The sequence below is a fragment of the Hesperophylax consimilis genome, chromosome 16 (assembly GCF_061612785.1).
Source record: "Hesperophylax consimilis isolate HC1 chromosome 16, BYU_Hcon_1.0, whole genome shotgun sequence".
Taxonomy (NCBI): Eukaryota; Metazoa; Arthropoda; class Insecta; order Trichoptera; family Limnephilidae; genus Hesperophylax; species Hesperophylax consimilis.
In genome coordinates this window covers 11,864,049-11,879,033 of record NC_142851.1, presented here as the reverse complement: position 1 = coordinate 11,879,033, position 14,985 = coordinate 11,864,049, and the positions used below count along the sequence as shown (strand labels likewise).

General features: G+C 32.8%; 1 protein-coding gene across 1 annotated transcript in view; it reads right to left on the bottom strand.

Annotated features, from left to right (window-relative positions):
- Npc2b (Niemann-Pick type C-2b) overlaps positions 1 to 14,294 on the bottom strand; it is a 40,259-nt gene extending 25,965 nt beyond the window's left edge. Inside the window, exon 1 of the mRNA XM_089640615.1 lies at positions 14,105 to 14,294. Coding sequence (XP_089496741.1) covers positions 14,105 to 14,195 — 91 coding nt within the window. The 5' untranslated portion in view covers positions 14,196 to 14,294. The remainder of the gene's footprint in view (positions 1 to 14,104) is intronic.
- Between the last annotated feature and the right edge of the window lie 691 nt (positions 14,295 to 14,985).

Here is a 14,985-nt window from a genome sequence, read left to right as displayed (position 1 = left end):
GGTGGTGAAGCGGGGTATCAATTTTTGATGCCTTCCTCGAAGAAGTTTCCCGCCAACCCCTTCGTCCACTTCTCCACCTCCTCCTTTACCTCCTCATCGGTTGAAAACCTTTTTCCACCCATGTACAGCTTCAGGGAGGTGAAAAGATAATAATCTGAAGGATCTAGGTCAGGGGAATGCGCGGGGTGGTTCAGGACATCCCATTTAAACGAGGCAAGCAGTTTCTTCGTGGCGTTGGCCGAGTGTGGTCTGGCATTGTCGTGCAGCAGGCTGACTCCCTTTGTCAGCATGCCTCTCCTCTTGTTTTGAATCGCCTTCCGCAATTTTTTTAGGGTCTTACAGTATCTTGCAGAGTTGATGGTCTCCCCTTGAGGCAGATATTCATTCAAAATTATGCCTTGACTGTCCCAAAACACGGATGCCATGATTCTCTTCGCTGAAATTGTGGTTTTGAACTTTTTGGCGGGGGGTGAAGAGGTGAGAACCATTTTTAAACTCGCGATACCACTTGTACACACTCGTACGATTTATAGTTGTATCACCATATGCAGTTTTCACCTCATTACAAACCTCAAACGGAGGTTTTCCCTTCCAAACGTGATAAAGGATGATATGTATATCGCACTTGGCGGGAGATTGGATTGAAATTTTTCACGAAACGTGTTGTCGCGTCGACAATTCTGAACGTACTGACCTTTAACCTGTCTCGTTGCTGAGGGGAAGAGTCAGGCTACACGTAAGTGTAGCCAACATGTCGAAAATAAAATTCATTTGGTCGTGAGAGCCTCAGTACACTTACTTTCTGGATACGCCTCGTATTTTACGTAACGTGTTTTTCATATGACCAATTATACAGTTTGTCTCAAGAAATATTGATTATTCCTATTCGACATCTCGAATTCCACGTGGGATAAAAGAGCAGAATTCAACGAGGATCTTAAACATACAATCTTACAGACAGATGAAATGCCAAATTGTCAAGTTGAAACACGAACTCAGTCAATAATTAAGATTCTTTCCTTGCGTAGGCAAAAATGAAGAAGAGTAAGTAAGCATACCTACGAATATATATATTTATTACAGTGTATTTTCATTTTGTTACAGAAGGACTAAGGCAGAATTATAATCCGTTATGAACCGACTGCATAGTTCAAAAAATAAGTACCACGAATATTGATTAAGTCTATCAACTTATAAAAATAATATTATTAAAATTGTCGGTTCTCGATATTTGTTACTACACTCTGTAATTATCTTTATGTTTTATTTTCTGTCCTGATTTTTACCATATGTATAACTTACCTAATAAAAATTAAACGCCCAAATTTGGCGTGTATAAATAATTCTATTTAAATAAATGGTAATGTATGTATGTGTGTGTCCCATAAATGTAGGTACTCAAAAACTACTAGACCGATTACGCTAAAAAAATTTCATAATTTTTTCTTATTAGTGCCATATGTTTATAGAGTGGAATGAATGCTTAAAGTGGTCGGGGACCCCCGAGGAAGACTTAACGGATTATCTCTGCAACTGGAATGAAATACCTAGACGAATGAATGTAGTTTTTTAATGGTAACAATATGATATACGGTAGTGAATGGTAGAAAAATGGACATGGCACTATCAAATCAAACAAATACTTATGTGGGGTAAAAGGAGGCGTACGTGATGAACGCAGAAAGAGGTGTAAGGAGAAATCATGACGTGAAGTGAATGACAGAAGAAGTCGAAGATGTCCAAGGAACTGGAACGATACTTAAAACAAATACTTAAAAAAGTTAACTTGTCAATTCTTTTCAATAATATTATTTCCAAAATGCACCCAATTTTCAAGTACACCAGAAATCATAACCTCAAAACTTCACTCCATAACTTGTAAATAAATAAAAATGGAAAAGAATGAAATAAGGTTCTTCGTGGTTAGGACCATTTGAAATAAAAACGTTGTGCTAGTGATTTGGATTTTGATTTTTTGGTAAACTGATTTACCAACTATCCTTTTCTCCTTCCACTCTTTCCTCCTTTCCAATTACAATAGGAAAGTGTCACAGTAAGAAATTCCAGTCAAATTAAAATATATTTTTTATTGAAAGTTCACCCTAACTCAACCTACCATTTTTTTGTACAAACGTCGATTCATAGTTATAATAATTTTCAAGGTTTGCATTTTTCAAAGCCCGCCAAAACGATCGAAATCGAAATCGTACATCCATTTTATCGGTTAACAGTAAGGTCAATCCCTCTCGGGTCTCTGAGAAATTAAAAAAAAATCGCAATTTAGCAAGATATCAAGCATGAATTCTTTTGAAATATTTTATATACCACAGTGGTAAACTATTTGCGAGTCAACGTAGCACAAGTTTACACAAAATTGTCCGAATCCTAATCCACGCGGCTCTCCGACCCGTTTGGTAGCGGTGTCTGAACTCGTCGACCAATCACAGGGCGTTATGTCTCTTTTGATTTTTAACGTTTTTAAATGACGATTTATTGATTCAACGTATAATTTAAAACTACTATTATCAAGACTAGAGAGACACGTTTTTATTTACCAAAGAAGCGAACCTACAAAGGAGACATATAAATTAATGTATCCCACAACTTGCAATGAATGCTTAGGTACTTAATAGGTTGCATTTAATTATTTTTTCCCTTCATCTGAGATCCTGCAGATAATTATATATAATTACTCTTAACGGAGCCGGTCTCCGTGAATAATAAACTCGGCGACCTAGATTCATGGAATCTGCTATTTATTTATATTAATATTTATGCTTTTTTTTTCAATCTTGCTAGTATCCAGATTTCCATTCAAGTGTCAAGGATATAAAAAAATGTGTTTTTAGATTATCAATGCCGTATTATGTAATTTATTTGTGTCGTGACTAAAAATAATGTCTTGATAACCTAGAAAACAGCAAAAAATCCTTTAAACTTTAAACTCTGAGGTTTATCTCTTTATCTCAAAATAATATAAAATCAAAATATTTGCTATTCATGTCCGTCTGTTTGCGCGCTTAGTTCTTCTAAACTGTGCAACAGATTTTGATAAAATTTTCACTATCATTTTAAAAATTTCTTGCGAAAGGTTTATATATATAAAACATGCTTATTATATTTACATAAAGTAGAGAAAATCGATGTTTTTTAATCAAGTCGTAAAAATTTCTTTCTGGCGCTTACATTGCTTACGCTGACTAAACCTTATGAGATACATCAAAGTAATGTATTACGAAATTGTATATCTTAAAAAGGCCTACAGAAAAGTTAATGGCGGTATATGACTATCTCATAAGGATAATCCCCAGCAACGCCGGGTAAATGCCAGCTAGTAAATAGTATAAAACCAATTCGCTATCCGCGTCTGTCTGTCTGTGCTCTTAGTTCTTATAAATTTGATGGGGTTTTTATTGTCATTTAGAGAATTTCTTCCAAAGGCTTACGTATAAAATACATGCAGATAATATTTAAAGAAAGAAGAGAAAAGTCGATGTTAAAACGATTTTTACGAAAACCGTAAAAAAATATTTCGATTACATTGCTAACGCTGGCTAAACCTTATGAGTACATAAAAAATAATGTACTAAGGAATTGTATATCTTAAAAAGGCTTACAGAAAAGTCCACGATGGTATATGTCTATGTCCTAACGATAACCCCCAGCAACGACTGGTACATATCAGCTAGTTTGGTTGTATTGTGACAATTTATTGGGGTAGGCAATTTCGTTGTAGATTTTACTCATAAACAAAGGTGTCAATTTTTTGAGAAATAGGTAGTGAAGGGCGTAATCGAAATATTTGTTAAATCAACGATAGTTAAAATAATCGAAACATTTCTCTACTTAAAATAATGATGTAAAATGCGCTCGGTATATTGTAGTCTGGAATCAAATTGATACATCTGAAGTCTATTGAGTTAGAAAGAAAATATTGATTTGATCCAAACCTAACCTAGAAGAAATCACTCTTAAAAAAATTCAGTCTTATTCATGTAAAATCATAAATTCAATAATTGACAACCCTGAACTATTTTCGATATCTTTCGATATACCTCGCAAGCCACCAACATCGAGACATTATCTACCGTATTATTGCGACAACTCCAACACGGAATCACAATTGTAGTATTCCTGTTCGCCTTATTCAGAACTTCGAGAATATTGAATATAATCCATAAGAATGCTTTTGACGTATTTAACGTATGAATCACTAAATGCAAACAAATTTTAATAGAATTAATTTCGGCGAGCATAACAAAAAATCTAGTTGTACAAACTGCCTAGCACTACTTTTACTAATTATGTCAGATATGTCAAAATAAAGCACGTTGTGTGAAGTTTATCACGCGGGATATTATTGTAAATATCCTAAAAACATTTAAGGCGATGCCATACGTAGTAATGCAAAATCACGTGTTTTTGGTTTGAAAATTTGGTCGCCTAGAAATGTTTCAGATGCTTTAATTAAATACTTCGAGTAGAATACATCTTGGCCTTTAAAAAATCAAGCATTTTTTAGATAAGTCTTTTTATAAGCCCAGAAAAAAATAATCTATAAAGCCTATGAAAACTGCTTTAAAGTTCAAAATCTCCTACTTACGAACCCATTTTATTGTATAATGTGGAAAATGAAGTTATTTATAAAATGATCGGAAAAAAATTAAATATTTATGCCTGAACATCCACAAAATAATATAAAAGGCACTTTTTGGCCAAGTTTTTTTCTTGCAATAATCAAAACAGGCGGATGGTGTTAAGCGGGAATTTAAACCTTATCGCCATCTATGTAAGGGTTGTTATTGATAGCGGCTCAATTTAAAATATTACAGGACTTAGTGCATCGCCTTAACCTTGTTATCAAAAAATGCATTGTTAAAATTGACTTGTTATACAATTTAATACATTATTTTATAAAAATGCTTCCCACTTGACGAAATGTTCGAGTAACGCTTGTCAATCTTCGTCCCGTAGTGGCTGATGGTAAGATCAATGTTTTACCGATCGATATGTTCACACAATTGGCATCATTTTCGAATAATGGGGGTTCCCAGCATTGGGCACCTATCCGGTTAGTGGTGACTGAATGTTTTTTTGTTTACTTGTTTCACTTCTGACCGGTTTAAAGATGTCCGTAGCCAGGCGAAACCGGCGCAGCGCATAAACAAGTATAAAATAACATGTCGTGTTTACTAACTGATTAATTATTTCACAGGTTATTTGAATGTTACGTACGTGTGATACGTTATTACAACATAATAACGTATGACATTTGTCGACATGAGTAAAATTTATGTAATAACTTTTAATGTTTTATGAACAAAAATTACAGTGTTACGTAACATCTATAATAATTATCATATTTAAATTTGTGTGTGTGATATGTATGTGTTTATGTATGCGGCATAATATTGACAATTTAATAATAAAGAAGGTACAACAAACGCTTACCTTTGTATACGACTTATGACGACCTACTTTCTATTACAAACTCTCTTCGCCTTTCCTGGTATTTCGTTACGAATTTAACACTTTCTGCATTGTCCAGGGGCGGATTCGGGGGCCAACTTGCAAAACATAATAGTGTCCCAAAAAGGCAAAAAAGTCCATAAAACAATTCCGCTGGCGCATCCTGAACACATCTCACCCGATGAACCCGGGAAACCCTGCTAAACACTTGGAGTGACTTATGGCAAAGGTGTTGGTTACCCAATAAATAGGGTTTTCCAATAAGAGGTGTTATTTAGATTTTCAAAGAAAAATGCCATTTTTTTTTATATAAATGATCAAATGTTTATTTCATTATAAAGAGGAAGGTATGCCGTTAATAGAGAAAAATACCATCAGTCAAATGACCACCACGACCACGCCTACAGGACCATATCCTTTTAATGAAATTTTCCATAATCAAATCGCAAAGTGGCTGCCTTATGTCCTCGATAGCCTCACGAATTCCATCTTTGAGGTCTTGAATCGACGCTAGGCTGTTGGCGTAGACCTTCTCTTTCACGTGGTCCCAAAGAAAGAAGTCGCAAGGTGTTAAATCACAAGATCTCGGTGGCCAATTGTGATTACCTCTTCGAGAGATAACACGGTCCGGAAACTTTTCCCGTAAAAGATCAATGGTTTCGTTGCTTGTGTGGCACGTAGCGCCGTCTTGTTGAAAGTAAACATTGTCCAAATCAATACCATCCAATTCCGGCCATAAAAATCATTAATTCCTTAATTAATATTCAAAATAACACCTCTTATTGGAAAACCCTATATTTACCGGGCGGCGGTACCCAAACCCGTCTGCCAAATTGTGAAATAATTCCAAATTGTGAAATAATTCCAAATTGTGAAATAATTCCAAATTGTGAAATAATTCCAAATTGTGAAATAATCCCAAATTGTGAAATAATTCCAAATTGTGAAATAATCCCAAATTGTGAAATAATTCCAAATTGTGAAATAATTCCAAATTGTGAAATAATTCCAAATTGTGAAATAATTCCAAATTGTGAAATAATCCCAAATTGTGAAATAATTCCAAATTGTGAAATAATTCCAAATTGTGAAATAATTCCAAATTGTGAAATAATTCCAAAGTGTGCAATATCGTTACCCTCGGAATAAAACTGTAGATTTTTATAAAATATCTGACAAACGCCGCAGGAATAGTGACCGTCCGCCGGCAACATACATTCTTATTTACATAAACGGAAATAAACACATTGTTAAATGACCACAGTGTGTAACACACAACCAAAACAATAGGTTTATTGCCAATAAATTTTCCCCCGTTCTTGCTGTCGCAGGCGTCGTGATTCCCAAAAATAATCCTTGGATTTAAAAAAAAATGGTTAGCATGTGCCTCTTTGCTCACCTGCGCAGATAAGCATGACAATCTAAACCGAAAAATACAAAAAACATGTCTTATTGCTTTTCACAATAATTAAAGTTACGGGTTAGTCATCTGCTATAAAAATTATCCTGTTAAAAAAGTGGTACCATGCCAAATTCCTGATGAAATATTTGTCATTCAGAATATATCGAGAACATGTGTTATTTGATTAATAAAAATCATGACGGAATGCGACAATATCAGTATTTGTATGAACACGTGTTCCGTGATAAAACACTAGATTTAAAACTTATACTTTGTTAGGAACTCTCTCAATTCATTCGTTAAAGGCCTGCAGCCCCGTTTTTAAAACGAATAATTAAGCTAGATTTTTAATAAATGAATATGAAGTATTTTATATCAGTAAGTTTTCTCCGTATGGATAGCGATATTTCAAAAACTGTTTTTTTTACATGTCGGAATGTATTACGCATGCATAAAACTACTTCCACCGTCTAAAACTACAGATATTTTGCGAGGTAAGTTCTAAGAAATCTAATAGTTGTTTAGCGCACAGTGAGTAAAAGGTACTAGTTCTGTAAATAAAAAGGTCACAGTTTTTTTAACTTAGCAGCGATACTATTAAAAAACGGCGGAACTTACAGAAAATGGTTTTATTTTGTATTTTATTCGATACATCACGCCGTTTTATGCATCAAGTACTGAATATGACATTAGAAAGATGATAGCCCCCAGCAGCGATACAATGATGAAGGCGATTTCTGAAATTTTCGACCGCATTTTTGCACATTTCGACGAGTAAGAAGGTAAGAAGCCGATGTTTAAAAACATTTTCCTTTATGTAGCCCTACAGGAAGAAAGTCCACTGGTTGGCGGCCATTTTCAAGAATCAGTTTTTCCAAGAAAGGTTTTGTCCGGACCAAATCATGGTAACGACTGAAAACGACACGACCCCTCAGACATAAAGGGACTACTCCCAGGTTCCTACCCTCAACGCACGAGAATGACCTGCCCTTCAAAACTACACTGTCTGTTTTGCTGCACCATGTATTATACAGGAATGTTTTTCCGTAGAATTTCGTGAGACGATTTGTAAAAAAATGCACTAATTTCAAAAACATTTTTTTTTTTAAATTTGTTTGGAATCAAACTACCCATCAATCCGTCCCTGAAATTATCTGAGAATCAGTCTGAATGACTGTTGCAATTCTTTGAATTGAATAAACATTAAATAAAAACACGTTTTGCTGCAACCATAGAGATATAAGTAGAGGTTACACTGTGTACGAATGTCTTATCGAAACTTGTTCCACTATTAGAACGCGATGGGCGGTGCGCGTAGATCGGATTCTATGGTTTTAGTTAGAGCATTGGGAGAGTTGGAGGTCAGTTGGAGGTCAAAAAGCGGAACAAATTTTTTCGCTTCATGTCTCATCTAAATATAATAAATCAATGATTGCAACCTGTTTGGTCAGTTAAAAAAGTCATTCCCAAGCAATTATTTGCTATTGCCTACCTTTTGTTTAAGATAATCTGTTTTTACCAGTCTGCAATTAAGAGACTTTAATATTTTTTGTCAGCTATATTTTATTCAGACTGTCTGAAAAATAATGTTTGGCCTTCGATGAAACAGCAAATTAAAAAAATTATACTATATAATCAAATTTATTATTATTATGGCATGTACATAAAAAAAGGTAACAACTCTGTAAGTGCTACCATATTGGCTTTTAACGCAATCATTCAATGGAAAACACACTTATGGTGTTACTCTGCTTACAATAGAAGTTGTAAACAGAAATTTACTATACGCATTACATATTAAATTGCTGTATAGTTGCGAACCAAATCACTGAAGAGTAATAAATTTTTTAAATTTTTTTCTCAATATTTTTTTTTTTTGATTACCCTAGATTCTGAAACCAAATATTATTAACAAGTTTTTAAAACGCATAAAAATTTGCATTTAACAGCTAAACAATAAAAAAATTACCACCACTAAACCACAAGCACAGCTTAAAAACTAACGTCTTGCAAACCTTAAGAAAGAAGAAAAAATGACGTTCTAATGGTTCCTTCATATCTCAGGACTTTGACGATTCAACACACTTTTTAAAAGTGATATAAAAGTCATGAAAAAACTGTTCTATATATCTATACTGTAATAACTTATTTAACCTTTTTTAATCTCTTTTTATGACTTTACATAACTTTTTTCCACTTCCCTGAGTTACCCGGTTATCGTTTGAAGTACGCCAAGTATAAATTGCCTTGTATAAATGGTTACCAAACAGAACCCGATAAAGTGATAAGTTAAGTTTATTTTTGGGTGTAAACTGATTTCAGATTCTGTACCTATATTTTTTCGTTAGTGAAGAAAAAATAAATTCTTTTGGAATTCTTATATCACCATTATAATTTAATTATAGTTCCGAAATAATAATTTTATTTCGAAAAATGCCCGTGTCAAAATTTCTGCCTAATTCGTAACACATTCAATTTATCACATAAATTCGATGGGATGTGTCAATTTCCTGTTAAATTTCCTCATGCGTGACACACAGAAGGTCATTTCTGGTATAATAGTATTATTGTATTAACCGTGTCTGCGTAATAATTTTAACAACAAACAAAAACCTTTAAGCAGATTTCTTGGGTTTCTTGTCTACCTTGCATTGAGCATTTTGCGGAACAAACACAGTTTTGACTGAGTCGAATTTTTTTGTTGTTTTACAAGTAATAAATATTACAGGCGTGTTTAGTTTATTGTTTGTTTACAAGGGGAGGCATATTAAAAATATATTAAGGAGAAACTTTTTTTTTGTATTAGGCAATTCACCCTAAAAAGGAGAAACTTAATGCTAAATCACCATTTTTATTAATCTTTGTAACGAATTGGTATACATTATGAATATCATAATACATTTAGATAAAGTGAAGGTTTTCCCAGCGTTTTGCTTGAGTAGAATACAAATAAAAAAATAAATTAATCAATAAAAAATATAAAAGTAAACTACGAAATTTTTTTTTTCACCACAAATGTATGAACGCGTTAAGGAAAAAACTTTAAAAAAATACAGTATTATAGCTAAGATTATCAGTGACAGTTTCACTTGATTAACTTTTTTGCATTCTTATAAAATTATTTACAAAATAAACAAATACCAGATTTGTGCTTGAAATCGAACGTTTCTAAACTCCGTTTGTCAAGCGATTTTAATGATGATAAATAAAAATTAAAGGTAGGTTACAGATTATATATAATAAATAAAAAGTAAGGGTAGGTTACAGATTATATATAATAAATAAAAAGTAAGGGTAGGTTGCAGATTATATATAATAAATAAAAAGTAAAGGTCTGTTACAGATTATATATAATAAGTAAAAAGTAAGGAAAGGTTACAGATTATATATAATTATTAAAACTAACCAAACAAATTGTTCGAAACTTGCGATTTAAATTTTAGTATGGAATAAATGAAAATATCAAGTGATGCTAAATAGTTCATTATTTGGCAGTAAACCTTTTTAAATTCTGTTTTACGTTTTTGATAATTACACAAATACAGGTAATACGCATTAGATAAACATGCATATACTTCTAAATACTTGAAAATAATATTTACAACTACTCTCAATAAAAATACACAGTGAAAAGTCACTGATTTAAAAAATTGCTAATTTATTTGAAATCTGGTCAAATTATTCGTATTCCTGTTAAACACGGGACTGCAGGCCTTTAACGATTGAATTGACAGATTTCATAACAAACTACCGGTAAAGCACGAATGTGTTATAAGGATGTCCTAACACGTGTTAAATTCTATATTTTCGCATTATTAATTATACTTATCAAGATCAGCTCAGCTGCATGAACACGTGTTCCTATATGTTCTGAATGCATTAATATTTTACCAGGAAATGGCATCACGTTTTTAACAGAATTTTAATAAATCAGCACTCATTTTTCTATGTGTATGAACATAGGATACGACACTCAAAATAAAATAAAAGATTACGGTCGCAACTGGAACTCGAACCCAGAACCTGTAGATAGACAGACTGATGGAATCTAAGCGCAAACCAAATACTAAGTTTGGTGATCGCGCTTTCGGAATATCTGGACCAAAGTCTTAGAATAAACTTCCTGCGGAACTAGGATCCATAACAATTCCAAGAGAATTCAGGTCTAAACTAAAAACTTACCTTTTTATGCTGTCATACCCTTAAAATATACCATTCCTGAGAGAAAGTCCAATTATATCGAATTTTCCAATTATGTCCTAAATCCTAAATCTAAATTTCACTAATAAACAATTTGTAATTAGGTGTTAATCTTAAGTGATATACCAGGTAAGTATGGTACTGTATATTATCTCCATGTATAGTTAATAATGACATAGATAATTGTAGAAATTTATTATATATTTGTATAGCGCCCTTGAGGTGATTTTTCATAAAAAAAAAGGCGCTATACAAATCATCAAAATATTATTATTACTATTATGGAGGCCAACACCAATCGAGCTATATTTTTATTATTATTTTGTTTCTCTATATTTTTTTATAAGCTGCCAACTTGGAATAAAAGAAATAAAATAAAAGTAAAGTTATTAAAACTTCGATAAGTTCATTCTAATAACACAATATTCACACATTTCTATAAGTTTAAAGAAGCAAAAAAATCTAACCTTTCATTTTATTAACCGCAAATTAATTAAATTAATTCTTATTTGATTACTTATCAGAACCATGTTGTTGATTTCTCATCGAATGAGCAAAAATATCTGTAATAAAAAAATGGAATTGTAAGACGCGTTCCTCATTTAACAGATTTTTTCTGATTTATAATATTGTAGAAGTTTGAGATGGTTTGAATAGAAAGAATTATTGCTTCACAAGAATAAAATTCATTTAGCCTCGACCCAACTAATGTATTGCAAATATATTGTTGATATATACATAATGTACACTGTATAAACACGTTTATTCTAGGTGAATTGCTAAATATGTAAACGTCATAAAAAATATTAGCGTTTTCAATGCCAACAAGAACTAATCGCATAATATCAAGAACAGTGTTATAATTATTATTATAATAATGTGGTCATGAGTTAACCTTTACAAAACCAACGATGAGTTATAGTTTTACTACCAACTCGAACATTTCAATGTATATAATTAATACACCACTTCAAGATAATAATAATGTTATATTATATATATTTATGATGTATAAAAGTTACATGTAAATTATAAAACAACAAAAAAACAATAACTTCGTGTGTGTTAACTAGTTTCGAACGTAACTGGCGACGTGTTAAAACTTGAATAGATTTTCATGTCAGATATCATTTCTAAGAAAAATATTAATTCATACCTTTAAACCGGTATATATGTAATTACATTGTTTTATTGTCAGGTACAATAAATAGAGGTAAAAACGACGCAAAGATAGAGAGGTTGGGTTCTTTATCGTACAAAAAAGTGGTGCACCCACAGACATAGGAATTAATAGACGAGAAGATAATGGCGAGGGGTAAAATCAACTGTTGAAGAACGAAGGGAGTGAAGCTGACTGTGATTCGTCAATAAATCAATCTGACAGTAAATAGGCATCTCGCATTATAATATCACCATTTACTTCTTAAAAGTAAAATCTGCTTTTGAATGAATAGACATTTTTACATGGGAGCGCAAATTACTCGCCACGTTATGAACAAATTTGCGAAGTCCAAATTCGGCAAAAAAATTCGGTTCTATTTTCAGAGTCGAATATTTCGTTTAAGTATTTAGTTAAGACACTTTTATAAATGTTCATAATTTACTTCCCAGCAACCAACCAGCTTTGTGTTTCGCGTCCAGACGTTTCTCGATGTGATAGTATATTATGTTTCTACAACTGATCCATATTATACGATGTGAATATGCTTAAAATAAAGTAAAATAATGCTTATATATGGAATGTAATACGACAATTGGGTTTATTCTCTTTTTCACATCTATTTTTACAAGTTTTCATAGCACAAGTCAACATTTTGTCGTGTTATTTCGTAAAATGAACCGATGATGCCTCGACCATAGTTCGCACAAGAATGATGACGTCACGTTTTCAAATTTCACTTGAGGCCATACGCGAGCACAGCCGGCTCCAATGGAACCGGTATGGGGAGTGGGGATAATACGCTTTTAATCACTTAGGGCAGGTCTACTAATATTCATATGTCTATGGGTGCACCTATACCTTTTTTTTCGCTGGAAAATTAAAAGTTTGAACGACAAGTTAGTTGTTACTAACCAGTTTCTTCTGAGTATCAACGTCATTATTAAATATAGCCATTTTAATTTCGATTTATTTTCGTAATTGAATAAATGCAAGTCTTGGATGCGGAAATTAACCCACAAATTATCCCATCCAAGCTGAAACTCAGTAGTAGATATTTTTGTACAAAATTCTAAATGATGCATTTGATCGTCCACAATATTACTTGCTTTGAAACCTTTCGGATTCCAGTATGTAATACTAGAAGTTGGAATTTATTTCAATGCAGAAATTCTGGTACTAACTACTATATGTATTCCTCGTTGCCCAGAATAATAATGGAGGGAAATAATTATACCGAGTCAGTAAACACCTTCAACTTATCGCTTAATAAATTCAAAAGATTGTTACTGAGGCAGTTTAGATATGAATAATATAAAGTGTATATTTTTAATCTGTAAAAGCCCCTAAAAATGGCATTAACAAATAAATAAAAACGTAAATAAACAGCTCTACCTTTTCTAGTGTTTTCAACATTCAGCCATAAGTTCGGAGCAGTTAGCGAAATGTATGCAATGTGCCAATATTTGTTTTTGTTTATTTTCATTTGTTTACATGCTAAAGAACCCGGTGTGGCCCGGGATTTTTACACAAAACAGTGAATTTCCTATTCTTTTTAAGGTCAAGTAAGCAAAATTTCTTCAGTCTCGGAATAAAACTGTACATTTGTATAGACATCAAATCCCCCCGGTGTCTGCCACAGAAATTCTTCTTTAAATGAATACAGTATGATATTTGATTCATTATTTGCTCTGATTTTTCACAAAATCGACATATTGCAGTATTTTTTTTTAATAACAAAATGAATATGAACAATAATATGAATATATAACCTCATGAAACTTGTTTTCGTATTGATGTCAGACGGTAACACAACAGTGAAGCCCTTTTGAATGCAATCATAATAAAAACAAAAGGATGAAACTGGTACATACCATTGCACTGTGAAACCTGAGTTGCAGTTGACTGACTGCACATGCAGACGAGGCATAAAACCACAAACGCGATCACGGACACCAGATGCATTTTGGTTAATTTACTGAACACCTTTTTAATAAATTGTAAGAAGAAACAACAGAGTTTCTACAGCGTTTCTCGGAGCTGTTGGGAGGCACAATGTCTACACGGTACTGGTCAATACGTCAATAGCCACTCAATATATAACAGATTTTCCCACCATACTCGTTTGTAATTGTGCGGCTTGGTGGAATAACAACCAAGTCCCAAAATACCAGTAAACTTGGAATGTTTTTTTTACAATATTTTTTTAATGGACACTTTGCAAACCTAGTTGAACCATCTCTAAGGCTGCCTAGTAGCCAATTTCGGATACATGCATGTGTGCGCGCGAGTGTTTGCATGAGTGCCACCAAAATTTTATAGAATGCATTATCATCGACAACGAGTCTATCATAGAATACAGAATATGGTAGTTAGTCCCAAGAATTTCTTCACTGTAATAAGACCCGACTAGTATAACGTAGTGAAATCCGTCTGCCTACAAAGCAATCAATACTCTGTGAATAACCATATAGATCTGTAATAAAACTGATTTACTCAGAATCGACGTTTTTTTTATTTATTCTTAAATAAAAGTAGTATTACAAATAAAGTACATTGTCCTCCACGCTAGGAGTTTGCCTGTGTTGTGGAGGAGTTCACCTGTGTTGTTGTTATATATAAAATATTATAAATTATGTAAAACAGCACGTATCCGGAGTATCATTATTTAAAAACGTAAGTGTCGTTATGCTGTCTGATGATATTTTTTTCAATTGAAAAAACACAAAAAAAAAATCTATCATACTTCGCGATG